At 31.8% G+C, this 15,304-nt stretch overlaps 1 protein-coding gene across 1 annotated transcript in view; it reads left to right on the top strand.

Moving 5' to 3' along the window:
- Positions 1-15,304, top strand: part of COL11A1 (collagen type XI alpha 1 chain) — a 214,494-nt gene that overhangs the window by 112,044 nt on the left and 87,146 nt on the right. The window contains exons 25-31 of the mRNA XM_007169509.2: positions 982-1,035; positions 2,123-2,167; positions 4,253-4,306; positions 4,387-4,431; positions 8,459-8,512; positions 10,141-10,248; positions 12,993-13,046. Of these exons, the coding sequence (XP_007169571.1) occupies positions 982-1,035; positions 2,123-2,167; positions 4,253-4,306; positions 4,387-4,431; positions 8,459-8,512; positions 10,141-10,248; positions 12,993-13,046 (414 nt within the window). The remainder of the gene's footprint in view (positions 1-981; positions 1,036-2,122; positions 2,168-4,252; positions 4,307-4,386; positions 4,432-8,458; positions 8,513-10,140; positions 10,249-12,992; positions 13,047-15,304) is intronic.

Genomic DNA, 15,304 nt, shown 5'->3' with positions numbered 1-15,304 from the left:
TCAATTTAAATGTTATCTTTATTTTTGTGTGTTGTTCCGTAGTGATTTAAGTGAGACTTTCTTCTTAAGTGATTTAAGTGAGGCTTTCTAGTTAAACTCTGTACTATCCATGTATATGAATACAATGCTTTTTCTAAATACTTTCTAAGAATGGAAAAATCCTCCTACATCCAGCATCTAGGCTTGCTGATATATCGTTGCCCTTTTAATTGTTGCTAAATTCTGGCTAATGACTTGACCAGTAAGCAATAATGGCTTAGGCTCTGAAGACTTGATAAAGTTAATTATTCTAAGCAGAAAGCCAATTTTTCTCCTGATGAAGGGTCTACTTCTTGTAATAGTCATTCTTAGCATGTTTCAACCTTACCAATGATCAAATTAAATGATATTTTAAATCCCCTGTGATTAAACACAGATTAATCTGTTGAATAAATAGTTACTGAAGAACAGTTGATTTACAATGTTGTATTAATTTCTACTGTACAGCAAAGTGATTTAGTTCATTCTTTTTCGTATTCTTTTCCATTATGGTTTATCACAAGGTATTGAATATAGTTCCCTGTGAATTGGCACTTATTAACATCATTGATGGAAATAGCCAATATTTGCTTTTTCAATGGTATAAATCAATGTATATTGATTGTATATTGACCTATATTGTTTTCCTTTTTATTCTATAAGTTCCAGTTTGTTGTGGTATGCAAAAACTAACTTGTTAATTAAAAAAGACACATTTAGGACTACTAAGCAGGATGAAAACTAGCATGTCTTTGACAGATGGTAAATTTGGTTTTCATCTATCTTTATATACCATTTCTTCTACATAATATGTTAAAAAGTATTCAGATGTTTGTTGCTTATAGATGAAAGCCAGTGACTCAAGTTAAGAATTTTATTGGCTGTATATTCCTATGTACAAAGTCAGACTTTTCATTATTTTCAATTTTTAAATGAAAATATTCTTTTTCTCTATTTGATTAGGGACCACAAGGAAAACCAGGGCTCGGAGGACTTCCTGGTGCTGATGGGCCTCCTGTAAGTAATAGTTACCTGGTCATTAAAATTTCTATATGTTATTTTCAAAAGTAGATTTTACATGTGCTTTAGAAGTGATTGTAAGAATTCAGTAATAAAAGCAATCGAGCCAGTAATTAAACATTGATCTCTCTAAAATGCTATTTCATCATGTCACTTCCATATTGCAAACTCTTTAAGGAGCTCCCAGTGGGCTTTGGACCACTCTAGGCCAGAATCTCATATTTTCCTACCATGCTTTACATTTTCTATTGCTATACCTTTTGTTATGTCCTTTTCTTTTCATAGAAAACACTTTTCCATTCTCTCTTCCTTTTCAAAGAACATGTTTCTTGAGAGTCCAGGTGAAATTCCTCACCTTTTGTAAGTTTCCTCAGACATCTTACATGAAAATTCCTCTGCCTTCAGGGATTCCCTACTTTTCTAGTAATATAGCAAAGTTTATTATATCTTATCACATAGTAATAAATAATGTAATTATGTAATTCCCACAGTTGTTATTTTTTTCTCTTCAAACTACTTACTCAGAGCTAGGGTACAAAATTTTCATTCTGCAACTACTTGTTTTCATTGAGTATAGTTGTTGTGGAGCTGTTTGTTTTTACGCAATATTTAGTGACTCTCGATAACTTGATTACAAATACCATTAGTGTTTATGATGTTGCTATATTGTAAAATATCCCATCCACATGTTTTAGTTGCTTTTTAAAGATGTGTGTATGATTATTTGATCAATATGTAAAATAGAAGTTAGATTGAAACACCTTTATGTAAGACTCTAAATGAGACTGGGGTTGAATTGTTGATGAATAATATGTATGTTTTATGTGCTTTTCCCAAGCTCTCGCTCAAGTATATTATGTAGTTGATGAAACTTATACCTATGCAATATAAACTTATTATGTTTCTTTCCAAATGCCACAGTTTCCAGTGTTATTTAAAGCCATATACACTGATGCAAAATGTGCAATATATTTTGAAACATAAAGAGTAAAACCTCAAACAGATGGGAAAAAAGGGAACAATTTCATAGTATAAATTACTATTAATATTGCATCTCACCAGTCTATATTTTTGATAAATGTAGGGTCATCCTGGAAAAGAAGGCCAGTCTGGAGAAAAGGGTTCTCTGGTATGTTACAAAGTATCCATTTAAATATTGTCACCTTATCCTCTAGAGAAAATGCCTTACTTTGATCATTTCTACAATATATATATATATGTGTATGTGTGTGTATATATCTATATATATATACATCATATACTTCGATGATCATTTAGGGATATGAATATTGGAAACTAAGTACCAGAAAATAGTTATTCTCTACCTGTAATATGTCTTTACTTTCGAAAGAATTTTTGCTAACATTTAGATATAAATCATGTTTCTATAGTTACTTTTTATTTAGGGTATAAAAAAGATGTGTCTTAGATAACATTTAATTTTGCATTGGCAATTTGATCAATTAGACTAGCATTCTCTGTTTTTTAAAAAATATTCTCATGATCAGAAATAAATCCACATTCTGCCTATGTTATATCTGTGGAATAAATGACCATAAGTAATAATAATGAAATTGGACAAGAACTACTGAATATCATTAAAGTGTTTATGTCACTTGAATTTTATCTATACTTATTACTTTCTGATAACCTTTACATAAGAGGAGACTAAATTGTAAGAGCAATGATTATCAAAATATCTAAATAAAATATCAAAATAAAAGCTTTCAATGTTAATACTATTTTGGATTACAGTAGCAGGGTAAGATCATTTTTATCTAGAGTTGTTAATTTTGGATTCTTATTAAAATAATCAACATTAGTATTGTATATTATATACTATTGTATATTATACGTTATTTCCTTTAGGTAGACTAGTGAAATGAAGCCAGCCATGGAAAATATATAATTTTGATCATATTCTTGATGATGTGAATGCAATAAATTTTTTTAAACATCTTTATTGGAGTATAATTGCTTTACAATGGTGTGTTAGTTTCTGCTGTATAACAAAGTGAATCAGCTATACATATACATATATCCCCATATCTCCTCCCTCTTGCGTCACCCTCCCCTCCTCCCTATCCCACCCCTCTAGGTGGTCACAAAGCACGGAGCTGATCTCCCTGTGCTATGCAGCTGCTTCCCACTAGCAATCTATTTTACATTTGGTAGTGTATATATGTCCATGCCACTCTGTCACTTCATCCCAGCTTACCCTTCCCCCTCCCCATGTCCTCAAGTCCATTCTCTACCTCTGTGTCTTTATTCCTGTCCTACCCCTAGGTTCTTCAGAACCATTTTTTTTTTTTTTTTTAGATTCCATATATATGTGTTAGCATACGGTATTTGTTTTTCTGTGTCTGACTTACTTCACTCTGTATGACAGTCTCTAGGTCCATCCACCTCACTACAAATAACTCAATTTCATTTCTTTTTATGGCTGAGTAATATTCCATTGTATATATGTGCCACATCTTCTTTATCCATTCATCTGTCAATGGACACTTAGGTTGCTTCCATGTCCTGGCTATTGTAAATAGAGCTGCAATGAACATTGTGGTGCATGACTCTTTTTGAATTATGGTTTTCTCAGAGTGTATGCCCAGTAGTGGGATTGCTGGGTCGTATGGTAGTTCTATTTTTAGTTTTTTAAGGAACCTCCATACTGTTCTCCATAGTGGCTGTATCAATTTACATTCCCACCAACAGTGCAAGAGGGTTCCCTTTTCTCCACACCCTCTCCAGCATTTATTGTTTGTAGATTTTTTGATGATAGCCATTCTGACTGATGTGAGGTGATACCTCATTGTAGTTTTGATTTGGTATGCAATAAATTTAATGCTAGTTTTTGGTTAGAAGTTATTTATCCTTTTGGCTAATCTATAATTGTTTATTGTAGACATTGAGGGCATCAGATTTTTTCAGGCTTAGAAAAGCAGTTATTAATTATATAATTACTTATATTATTTCACATATTCATAATATTTATCTTTCTTTTTGCATGAATATATAAGTTTGGAGTAGGTAGTGCTCATCACATGATTTGTCATGATATCTGACTTTAGACACAAACGATAAAGTACCAAAGAAATCTTTACCAGAAGTAGAAAAATACCATGTTCTTATAGATTATTTGGTAAAATTATAGTATGTTGTGAGTGAGGGGCACTTTCAGTGCATAATGTATTTAAATTGCAATGGTCTTTTTCAGGGTCCTCCGGGTCCACAGGGTCCCATTGGCTACCCTGGTCCCCGAGGAGTAAAGGTAAATATTATTTTTTCCTACATTATTTAATTTCAATGTAAAATATTGTAGTTATTTAATCCTTCTAATTTATTCCATAGGGAGCAGATGGTGTCAGAGGTCTCAAGGGCTCTAAAGGTGAAAAGGTAAAACATAATTTATTTAGGTGATTTTAATTGCTATATACCTATTGTATAAAAAATTTAAATTTATTGAACAGATATTCCATTTCTCAAATATATTGAGTGATTACTTATGTACCAAACAATGCAAGTCTAATTTTGTACTCTATATCCTGGATACTTTAGAAGTCTTATATCCTCGGGTGAGGACTAAATTATTTAAAAAAAAAAAAAAAAAAAGTATGTCATAAATAGAATCAACCCTGCATCCCTTTTTTTCTTACATGTGTTTAACTTTTCTAAATTATAAGGTTGGCCTTATGATTGGTTTGTTATGCTTGGATTGGATCCAGTTATATGCATAACAGAGGAATGTTTATTCCATTTTTTTCTCTACTAAAATCCCCAAATTTTATAAATTGAAATGAAGTGCAAAATATGAAAGTTAGAAGTAACATGAATCAACTGGGGGAAGAGGAAGTCTTCATATGTGATACTGCATGCACAGCAAAAGCTTTAATTAGAAGGAAATTAAGATTAAAGCCAAGTAAAGGTGGCTGAAAGAATGTGCACTCTTTTAAAGAGTGCTTATAGTTTAATTTGATGAAGAAAACAAAATTGAGATTTTTTTTCATGTAAATGTTTAACATTAAATGTAGAGCTCCCAAATCCTTCGATGATTGTGTTGAAATGGAATAACATTACTCAGAATCAGTATTGCATTAATTCTTACTATATTTCATGTTATAAAACAAGGTTAAGTATAAAATGTTGGTAGATTTGGTGAGAAATATATGCAATACTCATTTTGATTTCAAGGATAACTGTTTATTCCCACAGTCATAATATTATCAAAAACACCTTGAATAGATTTGATATCAGTCAGGAATAGATAACAAGAAGGGATGGACTTATTATATACATTATATTTTATTTTTCTGAAAAGAATAAATAGGTTACATACTGAGGCATTGTCAAGGTATGCAACTATATTGACAATTCTACTGCGTGAAAAAATGTCATGCATTTTAAATTAACTCAGCTACTTTGATTTGAATCCCAATTCATCTTGGTCATCACGGATGAACTTCAGGGTATCGTGTCTTACTGAGCTAGCACAGTGGTAGTTTGGACAGTGTTGAACTTGTAATTACTTACAAGTTGCCCATGCAAAAAAATATATTGTCTCAGTTTGGAATTTGGAATCTCAGTTTTTATTGGTAATACATTTAAATATCAATTCAAATTGTTTCTCTGGAATTAGTGCCCACGAAGGATTTTTAGGGAAGGCAGTGTTTAAAGGAAAGGCATTTAATTGGGGTGGGAAAGTTATGAACTTTTTGGAAAAGGGGGTAGTAGCAAATGACAAAGGAAAATAAAATTATAGATGATGAGATATATGTGAGGAAAAACCTACTCAGGAAAAAAATAAATGTATATTGCTTATATGTAGGAAAACAATTTGAGATTATTGGTTATTTTGTTTTTCTGAGTATATATTATAATTGACCATTTATCTCGTAAGAGATGAAGAAGGAAGTTGAAATTATTTTCTTTTATGAATAACAATATTAATTAACCAAAGGTGAAATACCAAGTTAGTACCCTAACTAGAATAAAATTCTCCATTGTTTAGACTCAGATTTGTTCCTTAGAACTTAAGCAACATAATCCAGTTAACCAAGTGGCACAGGTGAATTCCTCTTTTACATGTTTTCTAAAAATCTGTCTACTTTTTAAAAATGTTAATTCAGACTTGATAATTTAAGGACTGGAAAGCTTAGTAGCTTGAAAGTGTTATTTGTTTAAAAAATGTCCCTTATTGTAAGGATATTCTTAATAACTTGAGTCATCTAATTTATTTTTAAATTGCAAATGTATTGAAAACAAAGTTTGGACAGAAATATCATCTAGTCCACTATATGCTCTCTTAAAAAACAAATCTCTCCCAGAAAAAATATCCTAAAAACTGTTACTGATTTTAGACATAGAGTGCAGTATTTTTTTTAAACTAAACTTGGCAACTGTGTAATTACCTTTCTCTCTAGGGAGAAAGTAATGAAGACACCAGTCAATAGGAAGTTAAGTGGTCATTTTCAGCTTTTAAGCCTCTGCTATTGCCCAATCGCATTCAGTGCAGAGAGAATCCTAATTCCACAAGCCTACTTTGTGGCCAGAAAGTTGAAAACATTATGCTTGTGTCAAAACTTTTAGACCTGTCAGAATTCTTATGTTTAGATAGGATATCAGATTGGATTCCTTTTCCAAGTCTAAGTCTCATATATCCATCATAACCTGATATTTTCTGGACCTTAGCATACCTTACCAAACTAGCACTGAGGCAAGGATGATTCCAAATGGACATTTAATAAATGTTTATTAAATATCATGATTTTTGAGGGTCAAAATGTACTAGGCACTAGAGATTCAGAGGTCAATTAGCCATGATTCTTGGTTTTGACCATTTAGTAGAAAGAAAGAGACCTATGATCTATTAAGTGCAGGATGTTATCTTATAATGCTAAATGTTCAGTGGGGCACACAGGACAAAGAGGTTAATTTTAAGGGGGAAAGATTGAGGTCATGGAAAACTTCATAGCAGAATCATGAACTAAATCCTAAAAGAAGAGGAAAGTATCACCAGGTAGACAGAGAAGGTAAAGGATTTGCAGATGTGTGTGTATGTGTAAGTAGTTAACCAATGCAAGAATTACAAATGGAAATACAGGTAATTCAGTATTTCTAAAATCAGTCCCAGGGTGTTGGATGGAAGTAGAGAGGGGATTTAAGACCAAAGATAAGACTATAGAGATGAGCAAAGCCTAGATCATGGTAGGAAGGAGAGGTGGGATGGCAGCTTATATTCATCATTAGCACTTTGGAACCATTGAAGTATTTTAAAGCAAAAATAGATGTGATCAGTTTTGTGTTTTGTAGAGGTCATTTGGCAGCAGGATGTGGAAGCTTAGGAACTAATCTTCTCAGCTCTGTTCTCAGACTTGGCCTGACATGTCTTTTTCTCAAACTCTGCAAGTCAATTAATGCTATTGAATACATGAATGATTATTCTCCAACTACTAATTAAGGTACCAACTGCCCCCTCAAATCTCCAAATTCACTTCTTGCCTCACCAGAACCAGCACCAGCACAACACATCATCATCATTATCATCATCCTCATGTCTTTCTTCTCTAAACACCCATTCTATTCCATCTGTACCAAAATTTATACAAATTATTGATAAAACAAAAACTTCAAACTGCTCCACAATACTCTGAACAGAGTTATTGCTCAATTAATGCTATTGAATACATGAATGATTATTCCTTAGGAATTTAAATTTTTTTCTTGAAATTAAGAGACAGGAAGGTTATTGATGAAGCTTATTTCTTAAAAGTCTGCATATAGTAAAAATGACAGGAAATATTTTCATAGTCAAAATTTCTCCTCTCTTTGCTAAAGGATGCCCAGTTTTCAGCATCATTGGTTTGTGCATATGATGTGACGATAAGCAATCTCTATTTACACGTTAAGGATAATATTAATTTGCTTATTCTTCACCTGACGAGAGATTGTAATTAGAGAACAAGTTGAGTCAGAAGACATTTATTTAAAGCACAGGAGACAAAATGAATGATATAAAATTCTTAGTTATATATCAGTAAATTAAAGACATTTTATTTGGTTGTCCAGAGTTCTTGTAATCTAAAGTTAATATAATTAATTAAATTTTTACTTTTTCTTTGTTCAAATAACATAGGATACATGTTGTTATAATAAAATGGTTATTCGCCCCCCCCCCATAAGATAGAGAAGATTCAATGGACACATTTGTGAAAACTTTTCTGGTAACTTAGAGACATTAATTATGGGAAAATTGGAGGATACTGGGGATAAAGGGTTAAAATAGGGAAGAGGAGGTTTCACAACTAAGGTACATGTTTCTCAGAACAATTTTTCCTAATTATCAGTACTCATAATTTGTATAGCCGTATTTTAGATCCATAGAAACAATTGATTAAACACTTGTTTTATTCCTTATACTTTTTAGGGTGAAGATGGTTTTCCAGGATTCAAAGGGGACATGGGTCTTAAAGGAGACAGAGTAAGTAAAAAGACATTTGCACTAGTACATACATTTGTGTGTTTATTCTTATAATTAAATATTGCAAACACAGGATAAATAAAAATGTACTACCCGTGATATTTTTCACTTCCATTTTTATATGAAGATTAGGTGTTTTAATTTTTGTAGAAATAATATAGTATCAGTTGTTTTTTAGATGTTATGTTAAATCTCTATATGTCCCAGAACATCCATAGTTTTATATATATAAAATATATATACATAATATATAGTATATTATATATATGGTATTATTGTTTACAGATATTTTCTAAAATGATGATCAAATTGTTTTATATAATTAATTCAATAGATTTGTTTTAAATTTTGTTCACATATAGTGAGCTATGCTGCCTGGAAACTGTATCTGCAACTTTTATGAATGTTCACTATATAGTTGTCTTGAATTTTTGAATGTAGAAATAGTACACTGTTTTTCTGTTAATGAGTATCTTGAAAACAAAATTGTGTCACCTAAAGTAAATTAAATTTTATTGGGAAGATTTATTTTATAACTAGCATAATAATAGTATCTAATAAATTTAAGCAAAAAAGGATACTATAGAATATTGATTTTCCTAAAATGCATAGAAAGCCTGTGTCCAGGATAGGGGCAATAACTTACACATTCCAGTTCCTAATACCTTAAATGCGAAAGCCAAGTTTAAAATAGAGACATTTTTCTTGTGTTCCAAACGGTGATTTCTAAAGTTGCTGTCATCGGGGAGGAACAATTATTTTCCCTATTACCCTGATAGGTTCTCAGGCCGGTGCCCTGTAAAATTAGACTGACGCAAGACAGATGAACAAGAGAAAAGTAAACAGAAGTTTGCTAGCATATGTATCATGATTATACATGGGAACACTCAGTGACGAGTAACTAAAAAGAATGGTTAGAACTGGGGCTTGTATAGCATTTTAGTAAAGGAACAATAAATTTTGAGCAGGAAAAGGACGAGTTTCTAGTACTGTAAATTGTGGGAAGGCAGATATATGGGAAACTAATGATATAATAAAGGCTAGTTGTAAAGTTTGTTGCATAGATAGATTCCACTGGTACCTGCTTCTGGCTCTGGACTGGTAAGGGTCTAGTTGTCACTAGTGATTCATTTTTGTCCGCTCTAGTAGAGAGGGGAGGAAAGACACCTTTGCAAATTTGTGCCCTGCTTTTAAGCAAGTATGGGGTGGGTAGAGAACTTCTTTTGTATCTGCTTCTTTTCAATTGCCTTCATTTCAAAATAATCCTTATGCCAAAGTGGCATATTTTGGTGTAGCATATTCAGCCAACCAACAGTATCTAATTTTGATTCTTATTTATTTTTTCTCTCTCTCTCTCTTTCTGCAACACAATGTATTAAAATTAATTTAATGTGATACATGGTAGCATAGGGCTTCTGTAGTTTTTCAATTTTCAGACTGCATTGAGTAGTTTATTTATTAATTGAAAGATTGATGAAATCAAATACTTTCAAGCCTCTTTGTCATATGTAATATGTTAGTAAACAAACCAAGAGTTGAAGAATATAACTTTTTGATAGACTATAACTTCTGCCATTCAGTCTCCAAGATATTTTAAATTATAAGAACGTTGTTACTTTGTGTTTCAGGGAGAAGTTGGTCAATTAGGTCCAAGAGGAGAAGATGGCCCTGAAGGCCCCAAAGGTCGAGCAGGTCCGACCGGAGACCCCGGTCCTTCTGGTCAAGCAGGAGAGAAGGTTAGGGAGCAACTTTAAATTCACAGGTCCTCTTGTAGATGATGCTTCACTGTCATTTTAGGGTGTTTTTAATCATCTGTGATGTAAATCTAGGGGGTTTTATTGAGTTTCAATTTTTTGAATTTCAGTTTCATATCCATATTACTACTTAGATGTATAATCATGAGACGGGCACATTTATCCTCTTTCACTCTTCCTTATTTTCTAGTCCCTTCTGCTTCCATTGGCCATGTAGAATCAACCACTCTTAATGCTCTTCTATATTAAAAGTGCAGAATTTGAGCGTGATTAATGAAGGCTGAAAGAACCAATCAAAGATGGTCTACTTATTATTTTAGAACAACTTGAATCATCTTTGGCCCTCAAACCAAAATGTCCTTTTTTCACTCTTTCCACATAAACATATATTTTTACAGGATAAATGTTTTAAAAAATACTGATGTTCAGGCCAAACTTGAAAAGGTTTTAATTTTAATCTGGGGTTAGCTCAAGCATCACTATGTTTTAAAATATCCCCAGATAATATTAATATTCATTGCTTTAAGAGCCACTGGGCTATATGCATTATGTCAAAAAATATTTGCAATCATTATACTTACATTTAGATAGAACATTAGGCAACATTAAAATTATACCTTCGCAGAATATTTAGTGATATTGTAAACGTCTTATAATGAACCTGAAGTTAAATTAAGACAAAACTAGAAATATCTATGACAAGTGCTTTCCGATTATGTACACTGAAGGAAAATATAAATAATAATTATCTCTAGGTGATATAAATCAAATGATTTCCTTTTTTTTGTAAAGATGACTATTCTCCAGTTTTTATATTGAGCATGCCATTATTCTATAAATATGGAAATTCCATGCTATGTAAGAAAATTGTCATCTCTGCCCCTTACCCTCCTGTCCCAGAAGGAAAATATATAAGGATTATATAATAATTGTGACTAGACAAATAAAAAATCATTTCCTCATGTCATTATGAGTCATCTGATATAGTAGTTCTTCTACAGTTTCATACTCTCAGTTGCGGTTTGTAAACTGATGAATAATGTCATCGTGTTTAGGCAACAGAGGGAAAAGATAGGGTTGGGGGAACAAGCGCTTACAAGGCCTATGACCCTTCTACTTAAAGTGTTCACTTGCCAATAGTTAAGGATATTCCAGGACCTTCCTCTTTTCTCAACCCCACTGTATTTTGTGTAAACGGTCCCACAAACTATTCTGAGGCATCAGGACTTTACCCCGCAGTGCTTCATCTTTCACCTTTCATTAGTATTTTCCCTTTTATTGAAGTTGCTTATCACCACACTGAAAATACAAAGAAATTTTCTGTCTGGATTTATTTTTAAATGACTCTAAAATGAATGAATTTACATTCTAATGTAGTAATTAACATAGACTACAAAAGTTTTCTGATAATAATTAGAGCATTTCATTAACCTTGAAATCAGTAGCATAAAACAAGCTGTGATAACTTACTCTATCCAAGGGGACATCATTATAAGTATGCTTCTTAAGGCTTGTTTGAATGTCTTCCATCTGAAGACTGCTTACCTATGCAATGTTGATCATGAATCAGACAACTGTTTACTTCAACCTATAATAACAAGGTCATAAAGTATATTCCTAATTTCTTGCCTTGCTTCATCCAGTAAAATATTTATTTTTTCATAAAATCCTGCTCATCTATTAATGTTTTATATATAGTAATTTGAACTTGTTTGTTTTTATTCTTATTTCACTTAAAATGCACATGGGAAATAATGATACTATGTGTCTGTTAATGTTTAAGACTTTGATAAATAATATTTTATATATGAAATGTGCTTTCATAAGGTCTTAAGGAAAATGTCACAGTAAAATTCCACAAACATATTTTATTCAATTCATTTATTTTAATTTTATTTTCTCTCTACTCATGTTTTTAAATTAATGCTTTGTTCAGGGGGCCAACTTCATTAGTTTAGCATTTTAAACCTCTTAGTATTTGTTGTATATCTTTGGGCTTCACTGTAATTTATCATTTGTTTCAGCACTTTCAGATTGAGAGGTAATCTCATTGCACTGGAATAAAATAGCTGCGTATGCAAGTTCCCACCTGTAAGAATTAACACTCCACAAAAATCATTATTTAGCTGTATCTCTCACCATTTGGTATTTATTAACCCAATTTACTCAGACATTTGAATAAAAGAAGAAACTTTGCTCAAAAATCAGGTTCAAATTTCTTAGTATAGTTATTTAAACTTTCCTTATTCAGCAAAAAAAAAGTTAACTTATGATTGCTTGCTTTATATTTACAGTGAGAAATGAAATAATTTTATCAAATAGATTACCTTTAGTTGGAATGATAAGATCTACATGCAGTTCTAACTACATCCATTAATTTTAAATAGTATTTAATGTTCATAAAACTTAGGTGATTTCTTAGTATATTCTTTAGTTCACAAACAGTCCTAGAATTCTTTTTACTCAGTGTTCGATGTCACTAAAGAAGGCACTGCCACTTAGACAACAGAGGTTAAGTTAGTGAACATTATAACATTAGCAACATTTTTTTCCCTATTCAAATTAAGAAATATAATGAAAGTAAAGAATGGCAAAAACTTGCAAATCTTCCTTTCAAATGTGCAAATATGTGGTTCTAACTTCTAGAAAAATGACTAAAAGCATCATTTAAACTTAATTCATCTTAGAATTGATTATTATTATTATTATTATTATTTTAACTTTAGGGGAAACTTGGTGTTCCAGGATTACCAGGATATCCAGGAAGACAAGGTCCAAAGGTAAAATATTTAGCTTGATTTTTACAGTTTATCAGCATTTTGTAGATACACTTAAAATTAATCATCTATGGTTACCTTTCAGTCTGTAATATAGAGATGATGAATCCTTAAAATATAATCTTATAAGGGAAAGTCAGAGGCGGTGTGGGCACCTGGAGTGCAGAGAGTTCAGAGATCCTAGGTGAGTTTGGATTGGAGTATTTTGGAGACAAACTCATGAAAGGAAGGCACAGTCAGACACTTCCTTGTAAGTGGAATAAGGACTATTCCAGGGCAGTATATTAATATATATAGAAGTTTTAAGTAGATGACAGGTGATGGATAATAGCTTTTGATTTCCTTTCTGGTACCCTGAAGGTTTGAATTACCACTTATATTTTTTTTAAAGAAAGAATAACTCTTCTTTCATCCTCTTTATTTTCCCTCATTTCCACAGAACTTGTTTCCTAGGGCTACTGTAACAAATCACCACAAACTTGGTGACTTAAAACAATGGAAACTGACTTTGTTACAGTTCTGGAGTCCAGAAGTCTAAAATCAAGGTGTCAGCAGGCCCATGCTCCCTCCAAAAGCCCTGTGGGAGAATCTGTCCTTGCCTCTTCCATCTTCTGGTGGCCCCAGGCACTTTTTGGCTTGTGTGCAATCTCTGACCCCTTCTCCACATGGATTTTTTTCTGTGTCTGTATCTTCTCTTCTTATAAAGACACTTGTCATTGGATTTAAAGACCACTTGGATAATTCAGGATATTCTCATTTCAAGATCCTTAACTTAATCACATCTACAAAGACCCCTTTTTCCAAATAAAGTAATAGTTGCAGATTCTAGAACATTTGGATATTAGATATATCTTTTGCAGGGGCACCATTCAACCCGTGCACTCAATGCACTCAAATTCTATGTTTGACTATTTGAAATATACATATTTTAAGCAAAAAGAAGATGTTTTAAAAATACATGTTTACCTTGGTGTACTAATTTTCCTCGAGCTAATTATAAAACTTTGCTAAGGCTGCATTTGATGTATTGCCTAGTTACATTAAGCGGTTAAATGATTTAATATGTAAATTTTGGTTTTTAATATTAAGGTAATTATATGCACATGAGATTATCTATCTATTTATCTATTATTTATCTACCTATATCTTTGTCATCTATCTATCCCTGTTTGATCCATTCAGGCTAGACAGGTTTAGTATATAAGAATACATCCTGGTTGGGTATAATAATCCCCAAATATATATTTATTAATAAGTTTCACAGATAAACAATGAGAGACAAAAATATCCTCCCTCCTGACTAATGTGAACTGCATGCACTTGTGACTCATCATCATGTGGCAACAGTATTTTAGGCTTGCTATGTGGTTTTGTCCTATAATATTTCACTGAATTTCTAGAATATATATTTCCTTGTATGCTAGGAGGTAATTGAGCCTTTCTGAAATAAGATTCATTTAATCTATGATTTTAAAATAATGCAAGCATCATTTATATGTTTCTGGCTACATTTAGAACACTGATTAATAATTTTTACCTTTTAAATACTGTGTCTAATACATTGTCCTGTCACCTAGTTACCTGCCTTTCAAATGTCAAGCATTTTAACAAGTGCTTTGAGTAAAAGAAGATATTTATTTAACCCACAACTTTAAACTATTCCTAGATTATTTGGTAAATTTTTTATCTAATTACTAAATTGAGTTGCGATGTGGTGGTGTTTAGATTTAAAAATGGTAAACTTTTTACACGTTACATGAATGAGTACAATTTTCTATTAAGTGTTTATTTGACATTTTTATCTTTTTCTGTTTTTCCTAAGTCAATCCTCAATTCAGTATTCATTGACTTATTTTTATTTACAAAATGGACCAGAATGACTAGAGAGAAATATTTCTTCCTAAAGGAATCAAACATTTTATTTTTACCCTTTAACCTAAATGTCTGAAATTTTGGTCTTTATTTTTTTCTATTACTTTTCTTCATAACTTTTTTCTATAGTCAAAAACATTTATGTTTCTCAGTTCTAAAACAAAAAATGATGGATACATCAAAGATCAAAGATAGCTTCATATTTTTTCCTATGTGGAAGCCAATGAATTTTGGATAGATTTAAGTCTTTATTGTACTAAAAATGAAATTCAGCTGCTAATCCCTTTCAAGCAATTTAAGGACTATAATTAGGCAATATAATTTATCCAATATCTTACTAGTAATATAAACCATACTGAGTATTTAAAAGATGCACTGCCATATGCACT

The sequence above is a fragment of the Balaenoptera acutorostrata genome, chromosome 1, assembly GCF_949987535.1.
Source record: "Balaenoptera acutorostrata chromosome 1, mBalAcu1.1, whole genome shotgun sequence".
In the NCBI taxonomy this organism is placed as follows: Eukaryota; Metazoa; Chordata; class Mammalia; order Artiodactyla; family Balaenopteridae; genus Balaenoptera; species Balaenoptera acutorostrata.
Note: the sequence above shows the minus strand (reverse complement) of the source record. Positions and strands in the feature narration are given on the sequence as shown.